This window comes from Vigna unguiculata, chromosome 7 (assembly GCF_004118075.2).
Source record: "Vigna unguiculata cultivar IT97K-499-35 chromosome 7, ASM411807v1, whole genome shotgun sequence".
In the NCBI taxonomy this organism is placed as follows: Eukaryota; Viridiplantae; Streptophyta; class Magnoliopsida; order Fabales; family Fabaceae; genus Vigna; species Vigna unguiculata.
In genome coordinates, this window is record NC_040285.1 from 3,189,549 (window position 1) to 3,211,481 (window position 21,933).

The 21,933-nt window shown below is 32.6% G+C and overlaps 3 protein-coding genes across 3 annotated transcripts; 1 reads left to right on the forward strand and 2 right to left on the reverse strand.

Moving 5' to 3' along the window:
* The first annotated feature begins 166 nt into the window (after nt 1-166).
* LOC114190649 (RRP12-like protein) lies at nt 167-13,343 on the forward strand. Its single transcript, XM_028079610.1, has 18 exons — nt 167-789; nt 1,208-1,754; nt 2,387-2,638; nt 5,055-5,146; nt 5,822-6,032; nt 6,523-6,704; nt 6,803-7,024; nt 7,367-7,536; nt 8,204-8,297; nt 8,413-8,481; nt 9,431-9,565; nt 10,373-10,444; nt 10,532-10,645; nt 10,879-11,040; nt 11,123-11,251; nt 11,363-11,464; nt 12,222-12,295; nt 12,382-13,343. Exons 1-18 carry the CDS (start codon nt 304-306, stop codon nt 12,710-12,712), a joined length of 3,444 nt encoding a protein of 1,147 aa, XP_027935411.1. The 5' UTR covers nt 167-303; the 3' UTR covers nt 12,713-13,343.
* Nucleotides 13,344-13,424: 81 nt separating this feature from the next.
* On the reverse strand, nt 13,425-15,032 carry LOC114190650 (shikimate O-hydroxycinnamoyltransferase). The gene has a single exon (XM_028079611.1). The coding sequence runs from the start codon at nt 14,876-14,878 to the stop codon at nt 13,517-13,519; it is 1,362 nt and encodes a 453-aa protein (XP_027935412.1). The 5' UTR covers nt 14,879-15,032; the 3' UTR covers nt 13,425-13,516.
* Nucleotides 15,033-17,238: 2,206 nt separating this feature from the next.
* LOC114189595 (heat stress transcription factor B-3-like) lies at nt 17,239-20,586 on the reverse strand. Its single transcript, XM_028078205.1, has 2 exons — nt 20,192-20,586; nt 17,239-17,722 (listed from the first exon to the last, which is right to left on the reverse strand). Exons 1-2 carry the CDS (start codon nt 20,426-20,428, stop codon nt 17,324-17,326), a joined length of 636 nt encoding a protein of 211 aa, XP_027934006.1. The 5' UTR covers nt 20,429-20,586; the 3' UTR covers nt 17,239-17,323.
* Nucleotides 20,587-21,933: the final 1,347 nt, after the last annotated feature.

The window sequence follows — 21,933 nt, forward strand, 5'->3', positions numbered from 1 at the left end:
TGAAGATGAAAATAAAAGGCAAAACCCTCGTCTTATAAGAAACTAAAAATATAATTTTTTATTTTATAGAAATGAAAAATATTTCTTTTATGGAACAAAAATAAAACATGAAGCAATAAAAATAGGTTTAAACATTATTGATTTGTTTGTTCTTTTCGACGTTTTTGAAAAACATAAACCCTTCAAACCCTTAAAAACGCATAAACCCTTCGTTTCTGCGCCTTGTTTCCTTCTACACCCACCCACGACGGAACAACATCCTCCGAAGCAAGCTCTGAGCCGAAGTTCGAGCCTTCAAATTCAATGGAAGAAGAACACACGGAGCCATTCAAGGACGGTTCGGACCTCTGCCAGCAGCTCATGGACCGCTACGCCAACTCTGCCGCGCCGCAGCACCGCCACCTCCTTGCCACCGCCGCCGCCCTGCGCTCCAACATCGCTGCTGAGTCTCTTCCCCTCACGCCGCCAGCATACTTCGCCGCCGCCATCTCCGCCCTCGATGCCGCGGAGGCGCTGGACCCTGTCGCTCTCTCCGCCGTGGTGTCATTCATGGCCATCGCCCTCCCCCTGGTGCCGCCTGGCGGCATCGCGGCGTCGAAGTCGCACGAAGCTTCGGAGATCCTCGTCGCGGTTCTGGCCCGGGAGGGTGAGGAGTTGGGCGCTGCGTGCGTGAGGGCCATGGTGAAGTGCTTGGGGGTTTTGATTGGGTTTTGTGATTTGGAGGATTGGGACGGAATGAAATTGGGCTTTGAAGCATTGCTCAAGTTCTCCATTTGCAAGCGCCCCAAGGTTAGAGTCCATTGAGCTATATGCTTTCATGCTTAATATTATATACACACACACAGAAACACACAATTATGGGTAGATTCCTTTGATGATAGTATTTTGAGCTTGTAGTGTGCATTTATTAATTTATGGCCTTCCAACTTTGCAGACATTGGTCCCTGCACTCGTATCATTTCCAAATTTTGTGATTACAGTATTTGTTTTTTTATGGATAATCTATGTTCAATGTTTTAAGTTGCAGTAGATTCATTCGATGGTAGTTTATGCCTTGCATTGTGATGCTTTTACTATGCAATGCAATCAGCACTGGTTATGTCCTTTGATTTCGGGACATTGGTTGATGGCAATTAATCATTTTACCACTCTGAGATTATGGGCATTTTCTGTTTAAATTGTTTTGTCGTTTGTTTGCTTGTTTTAGGTACGCAGATGTGCTCAAGAAGCTATGGAGAAGGTTTTCAAGTCTATCAAATCCTCCACGGTTACCAAGGAAGCTAGCAAGTTGGTTTTGTCAGAGCTGAAAAGTTGCAGTGCTTTGACACTGAAGTTAAATGCTTTGAGGACTTCTGATGAATGTACAGAAGATAAGGTTTTGAAAAATGAACACCTGGAGGTCCTTCATCTTATGAATTTAATTAATCTCATTGCTCCGTATCTATCTACGAAAATCATTCTGAAAGTTCTTTCAGAAGTGCATAAATTATTTAGTTTTATGTCTCCGGAACTTGCAAGGCATGCTCTTAAAACTATTGAAGCTATTTTTGAAGCTGTGAGGATAAAAAATATAGTGCTAGAGACAGAGGACATTGTAGTTTCTCTTACTTCATTTGTATCTTTGAGGGATAAGAACCCTTTGGATACTGTGATTTTGGCATCAAAATTATTAAGAGTTGCAATGGACTTACTTTATAATGGACAAATAAGCTTGTGGATCAAGAATCTCCCTCCAGTTTGTAGATCTGTGATTGGTATGTATGGTTCATCCATGTTAATCAATAGTAGAATATTTGTTATAGTAATTTTCGGATTATTTTGCTTCATCTGGTTACATGCTGAGCACTAGCTTCTGTTTTTTTTTATTGAAAAGTATGCTGTATTAAGTTACAATTGATCTTATCATTACGTAATTAATTAGTGATTTAGAAATCAAAATCTATCAATAATTCCCATATAAAACATTTTTCATGCAGCCACACAGCAATACTATGCTGTTTTTCACCATGAATTTCTGCTAAGGAATTTTTATGGCAAGTTGTTTCTTCAAATTTAAAATTATGCAGTTTGAATCTAATCTATTTCCAAAGATTTTATTACTTATGATGATAAAATGATATAGATTAATTATGTCACTGTGGGAATGTTGTTTTGAAAGCTGTATTTTCCTTAACACCTTAATTTCTCGTTTTTATATCTTCCATGCTGCATTTGAAGGTTATTTGTCATTTCATTAGTGGTTTTATTGAATTAATGGTTTGGGGGATTTGTGTTGCTAAATACTTAATTAATTTTATTGATACTGCTGTTAACTCCTTGTATGTTCCCTTTTCTATGGTATTTTTTTTTTTTCTGAGTGAAGCTACCATACCAATGTTGAACTCAGGTCTTCTAACTTTTGAGGGAAACACTGCATCACAAGCTTCAAGTATTTTGAAGGATGTGCTCAAGCATCATATTAGTCCCATAAGCGTGTTAATGGGTACAGATCAAACATTTCATGATGGTAGTCTGGAATGTGTTAAAGCAGATGCAATAAAATCAACATGTGCGGTTTTTGAGGATGCCCTTTCTTCTGCTGATGGAATTCCAAATGAGCACGTTTTGTCAGCCATATCTGTTTTATTTCTTGAGCTTGGTATGGAATACTCTTTTCATTATATTAGTTTAATGTATATAAGAATTATTCAATTGAATTTCATTTAAGGAGGTCTATAACAACTTCCACATATTGCTCTGCCAACTGAGCTAGAACCCCTCAGTTTGTTTGTATATTGCCACCATTAGTGATTAATGTTTATAAAAAAATGAGGTGTTATATTATATGTATTCCAGTTTTTTGTGTATGCTTACAAGCTGGTTTTGTGAGGTTGAGTTAAATTTAAAGTCCACTTCTAACATGGTATCAGAACCATTGTTTAAAAAGCCTATCATATAATCCTAGCGAGATTTTTTGGTCATTCTGTTCCACCCGTTATTAATTTCTAGTCCCATGCACGAGATGTATATATCTCGGCGGGAGAGGGTGTGTTGGAAGTTCCATATCGACTAGAGATAAGGCAATTTCATAGTATATAAATGAGGTGCAACCTCATCTTACAAGCCGGTTTTGTGGAGTTGAGTTAGGCTTAAAGTCCATTTCTAACATATGGAACAAGGGTGCTGTGTTTTAGTTGATTAATGTTGGTTGCATTACTTTCCCTTTATAGATGTTATGGTATAGGTTCATGCTTGTGGTCACACTTTTGTGTTTTGAATTAGAAGAGTTGAGCTCTTCTCTTGTGCTTACGACCTAACAATTGGTGTTTTCATGAGAGTTTAGGTACGAAGAGGGTTACCTATAGGTTGAATTAAGGTGCAAACTGAATAAGGGTATGTTAAACAATATGAAAGAGAGACACTGAGCTGAAACCGTGTGTATTTTAGACAACATGGGCGCTTTATTTATACTGAGAAAACAAATAAAGGATACTTGATATCCTTTAATAATAAATGTATGGTATGGGAATAAATAAAAATATTCATAATTATACATGTATAATCTAGATTTTGCTGATTATAAAGGATTTGTATCTTATTTCTATAGTTATAACATATAAGTCATTTGCTCAGCTTGCTGCAAACATGATCAGTCCTTGGAGACTTGTTGAGTATTGTCAGCCAACTATTCACCAGAGTTGACAAATCTAGTGGTGATGTTTCCAGGCTCCAAATTGTCTCCTGAATGATCATCTACCTCAGTATGTTTGGTTTTCTCATGAAAGATAACATTAGAGGCAGTGTGTAGTGCTGCCTAGTTGTCACATGTAAGGTGCATATGGGATGCTAGTGGACAGATTCTAAAATGCACATGGCCTGCATCCCAATATGGTTGTCACATATAATATAAGCAAACTAACATCTTTGTGGCAAGCCATACAACCCCAAAGTCATAACATATGTGCTCATGTTAGGCAACATGAAGCCACCCAAGCTAAGCAGACATAGGGCCCTTATATCTTTGTGTTGCAAGAAGTGTCAAGAGATCTCAACACACACTGTACAATTGTTGTCTGCCATTGGTATATGGGCCTCACTTCGAAGTTATCCAAATGTCTCATGGGGACAAAAAATAGGTTTTGGTGATGTGTTAATAGTGGATTTAATAACACTACATAGTTGAGCATTAATCTTCATCCATTATTCACGTTTTTTAGGAATAAATTCTAACAACTATAGTGAGACGAGCTTTGTAGCCCAACCCACTTAATCATAACCCAATTTTGAAATCCTAAGTTGAATAGTTAGACCCCTACATCTTAATACTAACAATATGGTTGGGAAAGATGGGTGAACCTGTTATGGATGTTGATTAAGTGTTGGAAGACATTTTTTTCTATAAATATGGAAAATAATAAAATAACCTGTGAGAAAAAAATAAATTGAACCACCAATCAAACTATGATGGAGCTACCACCACAGGGGTAGGGTCATATGGAGGAGGCAACTTGGGGTATGGGTGGGGCAGCGATGAGGTGTTGCTGCAAGCTCTGCCATGTGCCGACTGGTGTTGCGAACTGCAGGGTAGATGATGCACATCCTCACATTGATGGGTGGTTCGAGTCGGAGTTTGTACAGTTGTGTGGATACGCTTGGTGTAATCCTAACCCTATGCTCGCAGAGCAAACAAAGGCTGTCAGAAACCTCACCGTAGACCACCAGAACAGTGAGTTGACCTACTAATATGGTTTTGAAAAGGCTTCAGATATTATGTTAAACTAAAGGAATCCCACAAGAAGGATAATGTAATCGATTCGATGTTGTGCTCTTAAAGTTCTCCAACATAATGGACTGGGTTGAACTCTTCTCGTATGCTTAAGTCCTGACATGGATATAACCCATTTACAAGGCTGCTTGTTTATTTTTAAATTTATTTTGTGGGGAGATAATGTCTTATTATTTGTTATCACACTTGTTTCTTTATCAATAATAACATTTCTTCTTTAAAAGATATAGAGTTGTAAAACTACATGTTTTCCATATCTTCTGACTTGTATTTTTATTTTTGGTTAAAGGAGAATTCTCGTTGGTGTTGATGAGGAACATTGTGCTTAAGCTTGCTGACTTGATGGTTCAAATTTCCGGAGGCAAGGTTCACAATGAGCATGTAAGTACCCATGAAAGATTCTGTAGCAGCTCCCACATTTATATAATTTTTTTATAGATAGATTTCTGCATCTTAAACGTGTCATCTTATGATTCGTCATCTGTTATTTTTCACTCATTTCAAAATTTCTGGGTTAGTTTACTGTCTATTTGCTTTTAGATCGGCATTGTGGAACCTTACTGGAACACGTTCTGAGGATAGTTGTTTATTTATTTATTAATTTTCAGCGTAACAATGTGTATTTTGATGTATTAAATATTTTTGTTTGTTCACACAGTCAACGGAATAATATTGAATGAATTAGTTTTTATTAGTTTATCATATAAATGTCACCCTTGTTTTTTCCTTATTTAGCCTAAAGATAAAAAAATGCAGGCATGTTAATAAATTTCGTGCTATTTGAATTATTTCATGCATACTTGTTTAGTTTATTCTGTTTATGATTAACTTTTTATTTATCTCCTGCATACTATACTTGAGTAACAGTTCCGAATGGCAGGTCATCCACAGCTCAACCTAGTTGAACCTCCATCGTCTATTTGCTTATTTAGTGATCATCTTTATTCTCGAAAACATTAATTACAACTTACTACTAGTACTTTTCCATTACTGTTATTTCTGTTCTGGTACAATTTATACTGAATGCTGATTCATCTGCTTTTCATTTTTATGCAGCTTCAGAAATGCATTGGGTCTGCTGTTTATGCTATGGGTATAGAGAGATTTCTTTCACTTGTTCCTGTATCCCTTGATGAACACAGCTATACTTATTCAAATATTTGGCTAGTACCAATCTTGAAGCGCTATGTTAGTGGTGCATCACTTGCATACTACATGGAGCGTATCATGCCTCTTGCCAAGTCCTTTAAGAAGGCTAGTCGAAAAGGTAGATTTTATGTCATGTGCTTTGAGGCGTTCTTCATTTTTTTTTCTTTTCTTTTAAGGTGGAGGAAACTTCAGTTTTTTTTTTTTTTTTTCTTGTGGTTATCCCCTTTGTCATTGCCACTTGCATTGCTTTGAACGTGGTTCCCGTTCCCTTTTTCTTTACTTTTTTGGCTTAGAGATCGATAAAGCTTGTCCGAATTTCTATTACTTTCAAAGCAGAGAAGCTTCTCAAAATAATTGTTTGTAAATAGTGCAAGATAATTACTTGTCCATTTTGTTTATATAAACAATAATAGGAAAAGGAAACTAATTTGTAGCAATTATATAATTTGCAATATTCTGATGATGTAGAAAAGCAATTAGAGAAAAGCACTGTATGTTCTTTTGTTCTCAAATATTTCCCCCTTTTTCTGCTGTCGGCACAATCCCAGTTTTACAATAATCGCTTATTTGTTCAAATTGGTGAGCAAATTTTTTCCTATTTCTTTCAGTCGGAAAGTCAGAGATTAGTCAGGAAATGATGGCTTGTGCTCATGACCTTTTGGGACTGCTGCCTGGCTTTTGTCGTCATGCAACTGATACTTACCAAAATTTTACCCGTCTCTCTGATGTCCTTGTTACTTTTCTTAAGAAGGATCCTTCCATGCATCAAAATGTTTCCAAGACATTGCAGGTAACACTTCCACAAACTAGTAGAGACCCTTGTAAATTTTGTTATATATTTTTTTTTCAGTTGTTTTTCCTTCTAAAATGGTTATGAATATTGTGCAGATTCTTGTAAATGAGAACAAAGCTGCACTTAGCCCCAAAAAGAGTATGGAAGATTGCCTTGGTGAATATGATTTTTTGTCAGAGTTCAATATGCAACCTACTTATTCAAAGAAAACTGCTACCAAAAACATAAAGTCATTGGCGTCTTGTTCAAATCAGTTGCTGTATGTTTTATCAGATTTATTTATCAGTTCTCTTCCTGAAGCACGCTTATCTTTAAAGGTTCTGCATTTATCACTTGTGTTACTCATTCTCCCGAATAGAATAATACCTTTTTCTTATGTTCTATTTTGTTGTAGAAAATGCATGAATTATTTATTTCTGCTATTGTGGTGTAATGGTCTTATATTCTACTTGGGCCATTCAAATAATTTGAAGAATTTCTAGGCTTAACATTATTGGCTTTTAATGTTGCCTCTTGCTTTCCTTGCCCTTAGGATGCTGGTTGATGAATTGTTTACACGTAGTTGTCAACTGCTTTCTGACCTTGGTCATTATTTACTTTATATTGACGTTTTGATAATGTTTAAGTAATTTGGAATAATTGTTTCCTTTCTTTTTCAGGGAGCAATTGGGTGCCTAGCGTCTGTCACTGATTCTTCTGTAATCAAAGAGCTTCTTCTGTCTGTGCTTAAGAGGTTTCAACTTGTAGATTGTGAAGGTGAAGCTAAAGTATTGTCAAGTCCCGGAGAGGTAGACAGTGATCAAAGTGACTTGAAGGGATGCTCTCAGAGGTACAGTGATTAATTTACACAGGAGTATTTGTCAGTGTTGATGTCTGTTAGCAAAATAATTGAGTGATTGGTGGGAAATATCAATCTAAAGACTCTATTTTTCATCTAATTTTGGCTGTATATAGCTAAATTATGTAGTAAAATAAAACCATTCACGCGCTTACACTGAACAATTTAAATTTAACAATTCATTCTTATGTGGTATATTGCCAACTTAGCCAAGTTGTCAAGAGTTTAATCCTTAACTTCTGCATTCTTCTAAAACTTACATTTATGATAAATAAAAGGTTGGTAGATTGTCTGTGTTTCATTCTGAAAGACTTGCGGGGTGAAACATGTTAAGAGATTTGATAAATCATTCGTGTGCTTACTACCAACTGGTTGAAGTTTTAGAGTGTTGGTGCCTGATAGTTATAACATTTGTTTTTTTTAGGTGGACAAAATTAATTGAAAATTGTTTATTCAGTTGTTAATCTTGTTCAGAAGCCAACCTTCATACATATTATCTGAATGGCTAAGCTTTTACACAACATCTTCTTGAGCAATAAAATGATGTTTCCAAATTTGAAATTAATAATATCTAAACCATAGCCCTGATAACCTGCTACTTCCTGTCAATTTCTTTTTATTATAATTAATACCAAAACAAAGTCATTGTGTTCTTCAGGTGTCTGATATTGGAAATGGTATCTTGCCTCGTTGAAGGAGCAAAGGATAATCTTATTGAGATAATTTATAATTTAACTATACATTCATTTCAGGTATTTTTCAATGTTTGAAGAATACTTTTAATTGATATTACGTCTTTTTTTTTAATTCTTTTGACTAACTATATTATTTTGTAAAATAATTTCATGTATGCTTTTGGTTTTACAGGAAAGTGATGAAAGTGTTCATCAGGAAGCATACAACACAATGAGCAAAATTTTGGAAGTCTGGATTTGTGTGAGATTTTTCTGTTTCATTTTCTCCCTCGTAGTCTTGTTATCTGACTATCTATCTGTGTTAGAAAATCTGAGAAATATTTGATATCTTTTTTATATATCTATACTGTTGTAGTGTACCCTAGGTGCTGTTAGGATTTATTTTTTCTATTTTATGATTTATATTTTTGTTTTTTAATTATGTTCCAAGTGAATGTTGTATTTATTGCTTTGAGTCTATATATTAAATGAGTATAGATGTCAAACTCGGACTGAATTCCATTGGCCAACAAGGCCCATCACAGTTGGCTCTGGACGTACTTAAAAATTAGGAACATTTTAGGTATATAAAAAAATTCACTTGGTTTACTTAGAACCTGACTCATTAGGCTGAACCTGTGATAACTGAACCGACTTGCTGGGCTACCTACCAAAGTAAAATATCTTGTGGTAGCCCAAACCATTAAGGAAACACTTTGCTCCGCAAGTTGAGTAATACAAAGGGAAACCAAATTAAAAATGTGGTTCGTAGCCTACAAAGGAGAAAAAATTAATTGTTAGAGTAAAGGAAGGAGGAAAGAGGAAGAAAGAGGATGATTATGGTGCTTTGTGATGGTGGTTACACGCAGTGAGTGTGATGAGAAATGCAAATATTTGGTGATGGTTGCGGACAATGACAGGGTTTCTTTTCATTTTGGAGAGGCGAGGTTTTCTTCCTTCCTTTACTCAGCAATTGATCCCTCTATTTTTATGGTAATGGGCTACTGGCCCATTTTTTTATCTTGATTGGTTTTCTTAATGGGCTGCCACAAGGTGTTGCATTGATGAGCCTTCCAACACATCATGACGGAAACCCATGGTGGGCTGGGATTCAACCTGTTTTTGCAGTTCTAGGTTCATCATATCTTGCATATGTTTTTCTCTCTTTCAACTCTATCTGTCTATCTCAGTATTGTTGCTGAATGATGCAGGAGAATCAATGCTTCTCTTCTGCTCGATACGTTGAGCTAATTGATTTATTACATGGATTAAAACCTCCAACTGCAATTGCATCTCTTAGAAGTCGATATTCTTGTTTTCACCTGCTAATGATACATGCAATGAAGGTCAGAATTCTCAGTTATGAGTTATGATAATGTTTCATTCTTATCTAAAATTTATTTGATCTGCACATCTTAGATATGTAGGACATGGTTCTATAAATTTTTTGGCGACTATGTTGCAGAAATCTATTTTAGCATCCAACTCCTTAATTGTTTAGTCCATGTGTCATTTTCAATTGATGCTGTATTTAAACTCACCAAAACGGGATAGCTAGCCTGATTTGTCTATTTTGGTTCTAATTCATTATAGCTTCACAATCAAGATTTAACTTGATGTCTTGATCATTGTACTAATGTACATCTACATTTTTTATATTTTTTATTAAAGTAATTTTAAATGCCAATTAATTTTTTTGAGTGCCATAAACTTTTTAAATAAAATTAACCGGCAACCAACTTGCAGCATTGAAATTGCTGTGCTGGTTTCCAGAAACACTTGTACGCCATAGGTTTTCAGAATTTAAGTTGTTACAAACATTCTTACTATAAGTTTGTATGATTATGTTTCTAAATAAATTTTTGTTTCTATTTCTTTTCCTTTGATTGTTGAAATTACAGTGAGGCTGGTTTAGCAAATGTACATTGGCACTTTTGTTAGATATATGCATGGTTTTTTCCTTTTAGTATTCTGTGAAGAGCCTGTCAAAAGTTCTAGCATATTAGACATGTTTTCTTGCTGGGTTTTGTATTTCTTGCTCTTTGGTCTTTGAAGGAGGATGGGAAGGGGCATATTATTTATATCCAGTCGTAATATTGTACATTATTGAGTGGTCATTTTCTTTTTTATATATATGCGTGTGTATTCTGCAGGCTAATTTAGAAGAAGAGGAGAACTCGAAGGTTTTTCTTATTCTCAATGAAATTATTCTCACATTAAAGGATGTAAGTATATGCAATACTTGCCATACTTATTCTTGAAGATCTTTGGCTTAGATTTAGTACTGATTTATGTTCAATGGTTCTGTTTAGGGCAAGGATGAAACCAGGAAAGAAGCATATGATTTGCTCTTAAATATAAGTTCTACCCTGAGAGACTCATTATATGTTGGTTCTATTGAACCATATCACAAACTAGTTAGCATGGTAAGTCCATGCATGATTTCAATTTTGTTTTACTCAGAGGATCACTAAGTAGGCTGCTCCTAAATATGCTTGTGGGATATCATATCACTGTATTAAGTATTGAACTTCCTACGTTTATCATACATATTTTATGTTTTTTCTATAAGCCAAGAATCATGCATCCAATGCTGTGTCCAGTGTGAGATAGAAACATGTCAGTGACTTATACTCTTATATATATACTCAATATACAGATAATGGGATATCTTTCTGGATCATCTCCCCATATAAAAAGTGGAGCAGTGTCTGCACTTTCTGTATTGGTATACCAGGATACAAGTCTTTTAATATCTGTTTCTGGCCTTGTCCCCTCTCTCTTATCTCTGCTGCAAACCAAAGATGTGGAAATCATAAAAGTGAGTGTTATACTTTTTTACGATCGTATTTTGAGTTTGAAAATCTTGCTGTTATTGTTGTTTAATTTTACATCTGTAATAGGCTGTCTTGGGCTTTGTTAAAGTGATGGTATCTACCTTACAAGCAAGGGAGCTGCAGAATATTCTGTCAGATGTTATTACTGAAATCCTTCCCTGGTCGTCTGTCTCAAGACATCATTTTAGATCAAAGGTATGAACAATATCTAATGTTTAGCTCTGGTCTAAAACATGCTGGTGTGTGCTAAATTAGATGTGTATACTTTACAGATCCGTAGGAATAATGTGTTTTTATTTTCTGCAGGTCACTGTTATATTTGAAATATTATTACGGAAGTGTGGTTCTGCCGCTGTCAAACTGGTTACCCCGGAGAAATACAAGTTTTTTCTCAAGAATGTTCTAGAGGTACTGTTTTTAGTATTGATTAAAAGATTATGATTGTATTGGTACTTCTGTAGCTATATGTTACATACAGCATTGTATGCAAATCCATGAAGGTCAGCAAATAGTAGCTTAAAAATTCATTTCAAGATTTGGCTTTTGAATAATTAGGCTTGTGCTTTAAAGGATAAAAATGCAAGCAAATTTCAGTTCTTATTTAGCAAAGATTATACCTGCTCTCCTTTTGGTTCTTATTTTTCCCTACTGTTTTGTGGGATACATCAACTCTTATTAGAGTGATTTTTGTTAAATTGGTGGATTAATCGTTAAATTTCTTTGTTTTTAAATTAAATTAGTTCGAGAAATTGTTAAATTAAAATATGTACGAAGAATAGAAACAAAGAGATTAAATCTCTGCTCATTATGAAAGCTAAAAGCACGTTTAAGGTTCTTCATTGCCGTTAGTTTTATTTTCATCTATTTTCTTTGTCATCTGGGACATTGTATTTATGCCTTAGATTTTTGTTATTGATATTTGTATTGTCCTTCCATCAGAATTTTTAAAGTCAACATCAATTAGGTAAACTCCGTGGCTAAAAGAATATTCACAATAAAACTTTGATGAATCATTCGTTGGTTGGTGGGAAATTCTTTTCTCCTTTTTCTTGCTTTGGGTGGATGAATCATTTATTTAAAACTTGTAATATCTGTAGATGGTGTACTTCTTACTGATTGTACAGGTTTGATAAAAGTTTCTATTGTGGTGTCTATTGACTTGCAGAACCGGCATGGTAAATCAAGTGAAGCAGGCACTAAAGATTCAGAAAATATCCCTCAAGATTCTTCTACGAAGAGGTATATTTAGTTGCTTCTGAAAAAATGAGTTGAGTTTTTGTTTCTTCGAAGCTGATTTAGAGTCCTCTTTTTCTCACCCTCTTTAGGCCAGAGTGGAGGAAGCCTGTAAGAGCAGCTACCTCAGATAAAGATTCAATAAAGAACAACAAAAGAAAGAGAGACAACAAATTTGAGACAGCCAAGCCTTGGCATAAAGAACCATTTAAATCTACCAGTAATGATGGATTAAGTTTACCCAAGAGAAGTAGGCCAGAAGAAAGTAGAAAAGGCAAGAAAAGTGGGAACAAAAGTTTCATTGGTGGTGGTGGGAAGAGAAACGTGAAGATGTCCAGTACTGAAAAAAATAAAGCAGCTCCTAAGGTGCCTACACGACCTTCTAAGTCACACAAGCTAAAAGGAAAATTCCAAAGAAATTAATAGATGAGTCGTATATTGAAGCTGGTGAAACACTTCTTAGATGTCATATCTCCCTGATTGTGTAGGGTTGACAATGCGATTTTATACATGTAACTGCATATTGGGAGATGACAAGTGAATCATTAAATGCAGAATTTTTGAACAACCACTATAGAGAGGAACTTGTCACTTTCTTCGGATGACATGCTGGAATCTACTGGTTGAGAAAATGAAGTTCTGCTTGCTGCATGCATTTTGTTGCTGGAGAAGTTAAGTTATTGATGAGGGAAACTGCTGTGTTAAATGTATGGTCGTGGTTGATTATGTAAATGGCTACGTGTTTCCATCGGAAGGATTTTTCCCAAGGTGGTTTCTTACTAGATATTGTATGTCTTAACGAAGGATACCTTGACATATCTTTGCACTATTTTCCATATACTTGGAAAGTAGTCAATCAAACATAATGCAAGAGTCGTACTGAACACAGCACACATTCATTATCGGTAGGAAAAATATTTTGACACTACATGCACCAATTTACAACTTTTTTTAAAGGAGTATTTTGGTTATTAAAAAGTTAACTTTTGTATTTGTGAAGAAGAGGAATTGTAGAGTAAAATAATAATTGTAAAGTATGTGTAAAAATTTGTTAGATGTCAACAGTATCTTATATGACATGCTGGTGTTCTTGCTACACAACTTTATTGACAACTAAAGATCAAGATAAGCATTATTCATTAGAATACTTCCTAAAGAAAAGAAAAAAAAAACAGACAGACAAACACTGATACCGAACCATAAAGAAGATAAAAGCATTGTACTGCACTAAAGTTCAAGATGAGAAACAGACACGGGGTGGAAAATTGGGTCATTATGCAATGCTTCTTCGAGTTGTGGCCACAAAATGGCAGACACAGTCCATGAACCATCACCCTTGGCACTTAACCTTTGGTTCATGTAACCAACTCCTACCCTAGGAATGCTAGTGTACACTGTCCCTAGCAAGGGGTTCCCAAATCCAAAGTCAACCTCAGTCACTGGAAACCTGTGTCCTGAGGACACCACTAGGGTTGGTACTTCTTCACCCAACACTGCCTTTGCTAGCATCAAACCAGGCCTATGGCACTCAATCCAATCAATCAAGTCCAAGAAATGAGCCTCATTGTTTACCTCTGAAATTGCCTCATGCACTGTGTTAGCAATGTCTGATATAGAACCTTCCTTCAATTCTTGAATACTTGCCTCCCCGAATGCCACAGACAGCACATTACCAATGTAATTTGACATCAAATTCTCACCTCTTCCCATCCTTTCTCTTCCATCCACCAACCAACCCATCTTGCACTTTTCATGAAGCCTTTGATCAATGCTACCAATCATTACCTTCCATACATAAGCAGAGAAAGCTTCAATCTTTGTTTTCTTGACTCCATTCCCAGAAGCAAGTTTCTGCAGCATGTTGATGCTTGATGCTTTGATATGATAAAGGCGTTTCAGTGAGATATGGTTCATTGGCATGTTCTGTATCTCTTCCATGGTGCACCTCATAAAATTTTGATCCAAGGATGGTTGATATTTGGGAGAAGAACGTGCACGAAGGTGTCTGCTATGGTCTGGTATGCACGAGAGTGGTTTCTTTTGAGCCATTTCACACCAGGAAGCAATGAACTTTCCAAAGGAAGTGGCATCACCTAATGCATGATCAAAAGTAAAGGCTATAGACACACCTCCACATGAATATTCAGTCACCTGAATTTGCGTGGGGAAATCTGGTTCAACCGAGACTACCTTATCTTGAAGAGTTCCATTGAGATCATAAAAATCTACACTCTTTAATGGCGTATTTGTGTGTGCTTCAATGATTAGAGCACCATTGTTGTCACATATGATCTCAGGCTCACTAGTTTTGGGATTCTGAACAATTTGGCCAGCAAAGGGATAGTAGTGATCAAGTATCTGTGCTAGAGAGCTTTTAAGAGCATCAACAAAAGCCTTGAAGTTATCTGATTCAGGTTTGCGGTAGAAATACAAGTATGTAACAGGAAAACGACCTGAAAGCAGGTCAAGATTTGAGAGAGTGATTGAAAATGGTTCTTCTGGAGGATTGAGTGCTTTCACAACACTTTTCTTACTCACCTTAACTAGAAAATTTTCTGGGGCAGCAATGTTTTTGAGAAAGTCTGACATTTTTCGGAGGAGGATAGTGTTTCTCTGATATTTTCTCAAAATGGATTTGAAATAATGAAACTATGTATATAGCATTTATATAGCATTGTTTACAGTGAAAGTTGGTGGATATTGACATCAATGTTTCAGTGCTTTCTCATCACACATTATGGAATGGAAGTGATACCATTACCATGTCTCATTATTAAGAGCTGATATCATGAGTTTTGGTGCTTATTTCCACCAAAACTCAATCTTTGGTCAAGTTTGGTAGGCAACATAATTGTGAAAGTGCTACATTTGCATGCATTCTTTAGTTAATCTTCTGATGACAGTTATTTTTTCTTTCTGTTGTTAGACACCAGTTAAAGTGTTCAACAATTTTTGAAGAAAAAAATATTTAACAATTTTTTATTAATCAAATAGTTTGATGCAGATTTTATGTGTAAATTACAACAGAACCAAATCAAGTTATACTTAGTTGTAGTGATTATTTAATAAAAATAGTTGTGTACAGATGAAGTGATAGTGGAGAAGGGTGATGTTTGTTATGTCATGAAAAGCTGAGATTGGAGTCAAATAAGGAAATTGAAGGTTTGTGTGGGCACGTTCTTGATCTTAGACACCGTTAGTTTTCCATGTGTTTAGGGAAGCTCATTTCAAAGTACTCCACATTGCACCACCACCACCTAGTGCTTGTCACTTCACAAACATTCATATTCACAAACATGCTTTTCACCACTTTCCCCCAACCATTCCAATTTCTTAGATATAACTTTCTCTTTTCCTTTTCATTCCCAAACATGCCTTTTTAGGTTTACTTCATTCCAACCTTACTTTCTATCATATAGTTCATCATGTATGAAGACTATATGTGTATCAAATTCTAATAGACTTAGTTTAACTAACTGTTATAAAATTTGGAATACACATAGCGTAAATTTACATATTAGATTATACAATCTGTAATATAATTTGGAAGACAATTCATAATGTAGATTACATTTCGGATTGTATAATTTGTATTATAATATATATTAATTTTAATTATAGAGATAAAATATTAATCTTACATTTTAATTTATTAAAATATATTTTTATTTTATCACATCAATCAAATCTTTTATTAATTTTAACTTCAAATATCTTCACTTTCACTTCCAATCCCTTAAAATAAATAACACAAACTTTACCTTTGAATTTCTTCAAATTCATCGAATTACTTTTCCTCAAATTCATCCTTAAAAAAGAATACACCCAAATGTTGTGTTTATTTCTAGAAATTTGAGAGAGAGAAAAGGAAAGAACAAAAAATTCCCTTATTTTCGCATCTCTTCTCATGTGAGATGAGTTAAGAAAGATTACCATGATGTCCTCGATTCATTTTTTCCTCTTCTTAATTGACTAATATCGTTTTGCATAATCTTGATAATAATGTATAAATATGCCTTAAAATTACACTTACAACAATAACTAACACCCGAAATTTATAAATTGTTCATCAAAATAAAATGTGAAGAAGTAAATATATTGTAATTTTATTATTTTTTATTAAAATATATACTTTTTAATTTATTTATTAAAATATTTTTTATAAAATAAATATAACTCATCTAAATATAATTTTAGATTACTTTCAACATCAACAGTAATTTGTTAATTTTGTTTTTCTATCAACTAAACTTAATTTTTAATTTGTCATATCTGTCAAATTATTCACAAATTTTTACAAACTATATTTCTAAATTCATTCACTTTCACCATTAAATCTCTTAAAAAGAATAACATAAACTTCACCCAACTTCACCCACTAATCTACTCAAATTCATCTTCTCCCTCTTTCCCATATTAATCTTCACACGTAAACATATCCTAAAAGACTTTCTACAATATTACTAGAAGGGACAATTTGAAAGTCACTTTTACAAATAATAATAAGACTGCCATTTTAAAATTTATATAGGAGTGTAGATAGAAGTTATGAGGTGCAACTAGAAAAGACCGTACGATTCATGTCCAAAATATAAGAAATAACAACTTTACTATCCTCTGTAATTAACATGACAAAAATCTCATCTGAAAATTAAAATTTGTATAAATCACATAATAAAAATAAATTTGCAAAATTTTTCAGTTAAAAATGATTATCAATTTAGTCTCTTTAATAATAATCAAATTGTGTTGAAGCGATGTACAGCATATATTTGAGTTTAAGAATATTTTTTAAATTATGATGTAATTAAGAAATTAAGAAATATTATACATATGTGTCTATATTATACACAAACATATCATAATTGATATGTGTTACAGTTTTCTCTAGATATATGAAGTTTTGCCTATTTAAGCTTTCTTCTTCACACAAATATCTCACTCTGCTATGAGATTATAAATATGTGTTTTTTCTTTATAACACATTGACTTACTTGCTAACTGCATAATTAAGCAGAAAATATCATCATAAATCTAAATAATCATAGGAGATAGAAAAATGTTTGTGTTTTCGCTGATATCAGCTATTTTGTTCTTCTTTTTAATCTCTCTTTCTTCTTGAACCTGACACAACATTGTTTTCTGATCCTTTGCACACGAATATTTGGTGACCAAATCGAACAAGTCCTTGCACTTTCTCTTCATGGTTGTGAGCTCTGAGTGCAACACCACATTCTCCTTCTTCAATCGCTTGTTTTCATCCATCAGAACTGCATAATTTGAAGAAAATGACCTCTCATCTTCATGTGAGTTATGTTGTCTCTTCCTCACCCATGATTTTTTACGTCTAATCTCGCATAGCAGTTCTTTCTCACCCTTTCTGAATCGCTCGTTGCAAAATTCCCATCTGCTTGTAGTAACCTTACGAAAACCCTAAATATGGATGATTTAAGGTTTACAATTCTCGACAAAAACATTTTTCAAAAGTAAGATGAGATTAAACTAAAAAAAAGTTAAATATATTTTTGGTTCATTAACTTTCGATGAAATTTTGAATTAGTCCTTCCTCGAAACTTTGAACTAATTTAGTCATTCGTATTTATAAATGTGTGGATTTAGTCTTTTTAACCAAATTTTGTTAAATTCATTTGATGTTTCAAACGCATTTCAGGATTGTATTGAAGTTATTTATATTGTTTGAAACATTAATGTTAAATCAAATACTATTATTAAACACGTTTGAAATGTCAAATAAACTTAATAAAATTTGGTTAAAAAGACTAAATCCATGTATTTGGATAGATGAATAACTAAATTGGTCCAAAATTTCGAAGAGGGACTAATTCCAAATTTCACTTAAAGTTAAAGGATAAAAACATATTTAATTCCAAATTTTTATTTGATATTAATTTAATCTTACAAAATTTACTACTAAAGGAAAGTCATGTTTTACATATATATTATTTTATCTTGATTATATCACTCGTATTTACAAAGTTTTAATCTCGTACATCTTACATAAACAAATTAGTTATCTCAAACATCAAATATACTACATTACACATTTGTATATGATTTCATCATCGACCAATGATTCAAGAAACTCAAGAACAATCATTTAAAAATAAACTTTTATAAATTGGTTTATAATATTTTACCACTTTTATATTTTAGTATAAGTATATCATTGGCATGATTAGGTTAAAATTTATAATATATATAACACTTATTTTCTTAGGATAACACTCTTAAGTTCAATATATTAATACATTCCTCCTGTGTATAATATAATAAATGTATCAATTTATACCATGAAGGTTAGCTATCACTAGCTGTAAAATGAATTATCTACAATGTATCATATTGTTAATCCCTAATGCATACAATACTTAACTATTTAGTTTATTGAGTCAATATTATCTAAGAAAGAGATATAATATTTTTATGACAAAATATGTAATATTAATATATTAGTTTTTGTTATCTAAGGTGGAGATATAATGTAAGGAGATATAATATAATGTGAAATCATTTGATTATGTCATTTTTGGTTATATAAATCTAGAGGCCACCTACCATAACTCAGATGGTAGGTATAAGTAACTAAGTAAGGTGTTGATTAGTAAAGGTCATCAATTGTTACATTACATTAATCTCTTCTATTTCTAAATTAATGCTGGTTTAAAATAAAAGAATTTATTTTTATACATTTTAAATATAACGAGTTTGTTAATTAGTTAAAAGCAATTATAAATATAACTTTTATTTAACAATATTATCATACATATCCATACTTGAACGAGAGTGTGAAACAACTTAAAGTCATTTTAATTAAATCAAAGTAAAATACTTAAAATGAAACATGTGTTATAGAATAATGAAATTAAAATAATAATACTAATAATAATATTTAAAATTTATAAAATTTATAAGATAAAACAATAATTAGTCAAAAGGACTACGTAGACTAGTAGTATTTTATGAAGAATTTTTTCAGTGGTCCTTTCGATCCAACAATATTTTAATTAAGATACTAAACTTAATCCTAATTAGGTCAAACAAGTTCAGTTAATATGTTTCTATCATCAAGAACTCAATGAAACAAATAAAATTATCTTCATTTCTTTATTCGCTAAAAGCTTCTACAGTGGTCAACTTACTCACCAACCATCCATACCTACGTTCCTTTCGCTTTTATCCAACTCATTCTTCTCTTTTTTCTAAAATTTAATCTTCTTCTACCTATCTTCTTTCCCCCTAATAATCTTATAAATTTACTTAAAATTTTGTTAATATAATAATACTTCACTCGTTCCAATATAATTACAGTTTTAATCATACAACAAAAAAAAAACTCAAAATACACATTTTATGATTGATTCAAATATATTAGAAGCTACCAAGATTTATAAAATTCAACCAAAATAGTAAACTATATATACTCTCCCTCTATAAAATCTGAAATCTCAGCCATTGGAAAAAAAATTCAATAACTGAGTGATGTTTGGAGTTTTAATACAGTATTTTATTTTTCTTCTTTCCAACTAATTACTTTATACCAGTCTAGTAATTAATGCATTTATTGAGAAAGTGATGTATATTATTTAGTAGTGTTAATGAAAGAATAAACTACACAATCATTCATTGTGTTAAAAGTGTGTGCATGTTGCTAATATTTATGATGTACGGATATATTTAGATAAAAAATATTTTTTGACTACTAAATTTTGACAATTTTCTCTTACAACCTTAGACGTTATTTACTAAGTAGTTTTTTACTTTTTTTTTCTCATTCTCAATAGTTTAGAACCACTTAAAAGATGACATCTCATGTTGTAAGAGAAAGTTGTCAAAATTTAGTAGTCAAAATATCGTTGTCCGATCGAGAATTAAGATACGTACGTAAGTATTGAGCTGGCGAACAAAGCTAGAGAAGTTGCAATGGTTGAAGAGAGTTGGAAGAAGATCACGAGCGAACTCTGCAGGTTGCAACACCACAAACGTTGTTCCATCATCATTCCACGACACAACATCATTGGTGGCAGGATCCTCAACCAACATGTATGTCTTCAACAAAAACGGTGGTGTTGAGAATTTTCTCACACTCTCCAACAACCCTTTCTTACTTTCTTCGTCCATTGTTGAGAATGATTTGAGAAGAGATTAATTTGTGATCAGAAGAGAAGAAGAGCAGTTATGAACTCCCAATCCCAGCAATAGAAACCCAACACCACTCCACAGTTCATCAGAAATGCAAGACCTTCTTCTTCTTCTTCTTCTTTCTCTCTGCATCAACAAATGGTTGAAACGAAAGGTGTTCGCTAAGCCTATGTCCACTTAATATAATCCCTCCTTTCACCAAATCTATTAACTCTTTATTATTCTCATATCATAAATAACTATTTTGTGTTCATTACATTTTGCAAATAAGGTATTGCTTATTATTATTATAATTATATTCTTCATTGGGAAGATGGCGTATTTAGTAGAACATAGTTTAATTTATAAAAAATTGTTAATTATAGCATACCCACAATATACCAATAATTGACATTATAAATGCCAAAAAAATTAAATACATTTATAGTCTTTTGCAAAATTAAAATTCTTCCATGTTTTGAATTTTTATATATTTTTGTTTTCAAACTTAAAAAATAATGAATATAATTTTTTTAATCAAATATTAGTCTTTAGTCTTTTTTTTTGTTAAATAATGTTTCAGATTGATATTTAAGTTATAATGTATTAATTAGTGTAAACAACTTAAATGTCGATCTAAAAAATCATTTAACATGTAAAATGAATTAATGACGTTGAATTAAAATGACTATATTCATTTAATTTAAAGTTTTAGAACAAAAATTATCAAAAGTTGGAAAAGAAACAAATTTTAATTTCACATCAAAATTCAGGGGGATTAAAAATATATTTAACTTGTAAAAATATTATTTTTTAAGGTTAATTATCATTTTCAAGATATATATTATTAACTTTAAAAAGTTCATGTTCTTTTCCCCGTGTTATCTTTAAAGAGTGTTTTGATTTTAGAAAGGAAAAAAGTTTACAAATAATCTTTGACCTCAACTTCTAAAATATATGAGATCTCCAAGTATTAAATTTTTAGTGAGTTTAGATTTAACTCAACATTTGTAAGATGAGAATAACATTTCATTTATATATGTTATAATTTGACCGGCTTTATTTATAGTTAATATAAGATTTATAACACATTTTCTCACATTGAACAATAAACTTATCGACTGAAATTAGGAACATGATTAAAATAAACTCCTAATGATTCTCATATATATAATATGAGTAAATGAGTTATATAATATGAGTAAATGATTTTATGTTTAACTTGTAAAATAATGATTTTACTCCACACTTGTATATTATAGTTTCACTTTATTCCTAATGGATATCGGATTTTCAAAATAAATCGTTCATTTCTTTTCGTGGCAAAGAGTTAGAAATGATTTAAAATTAGATTTTATACAATATTATGAAGGATACTCATAAAAATTACTATTATATATCAACCAATAGATAAAAATATTTTGATTTAATTACACATTTTATCATTTAGTTATAATTATTTTATTAATTTTATCATTCAATAGTGTGTGTTTTATCATTATTAT

Excerpts from the sequence above, each read along its gene's own strand:
- LOC114190649 (XM_028079610.1), top strand. The coding sequence starts at position 304 with ATGGAAGAAGAACACACGGAGCCATTCAAGGACGGTTCGGACCTCTGC. Across the intron at positions 7,025-7,366 it reads AAGCACGCTTATCTTTAAAG|GGAGCAATTGGGTGCCTAGC; the intron begins GTTCTGCATTTA and ends TTTCTTTTTCAG. Across the intron at positions 12,296-12,381 it reads CAAGATTCTTCTACGAAGAG|GCCAGAGTGGAGGAAGCCTG; the intron begins GTATATTTAGTT and ends CACCCTCTTTAG.
- LOC114190650 (XM_028079611.1), bottom strand. The coding sequence starts at position 14,878 with ATGTCAGACTTTCTCAAAAACATTGCTGCCCCAGAAAATTTTCTAGTT.
- LOC114189595 (XM_028078205.1), bottom strand. The coding sequence starts at position 20,428 with ATGGACGAAGAAAGTAAGAAAGGGTTGTTGGAGAGTGTGAGAAAATTC. Across the intron at positions 17,723-20,191 it reads TTCGCCAGCTCAATACTTAC|GGTTTTCGTAAGGTTACTAC; the intron begins GTACGTATCTTA and ends ATCCATATTTAG.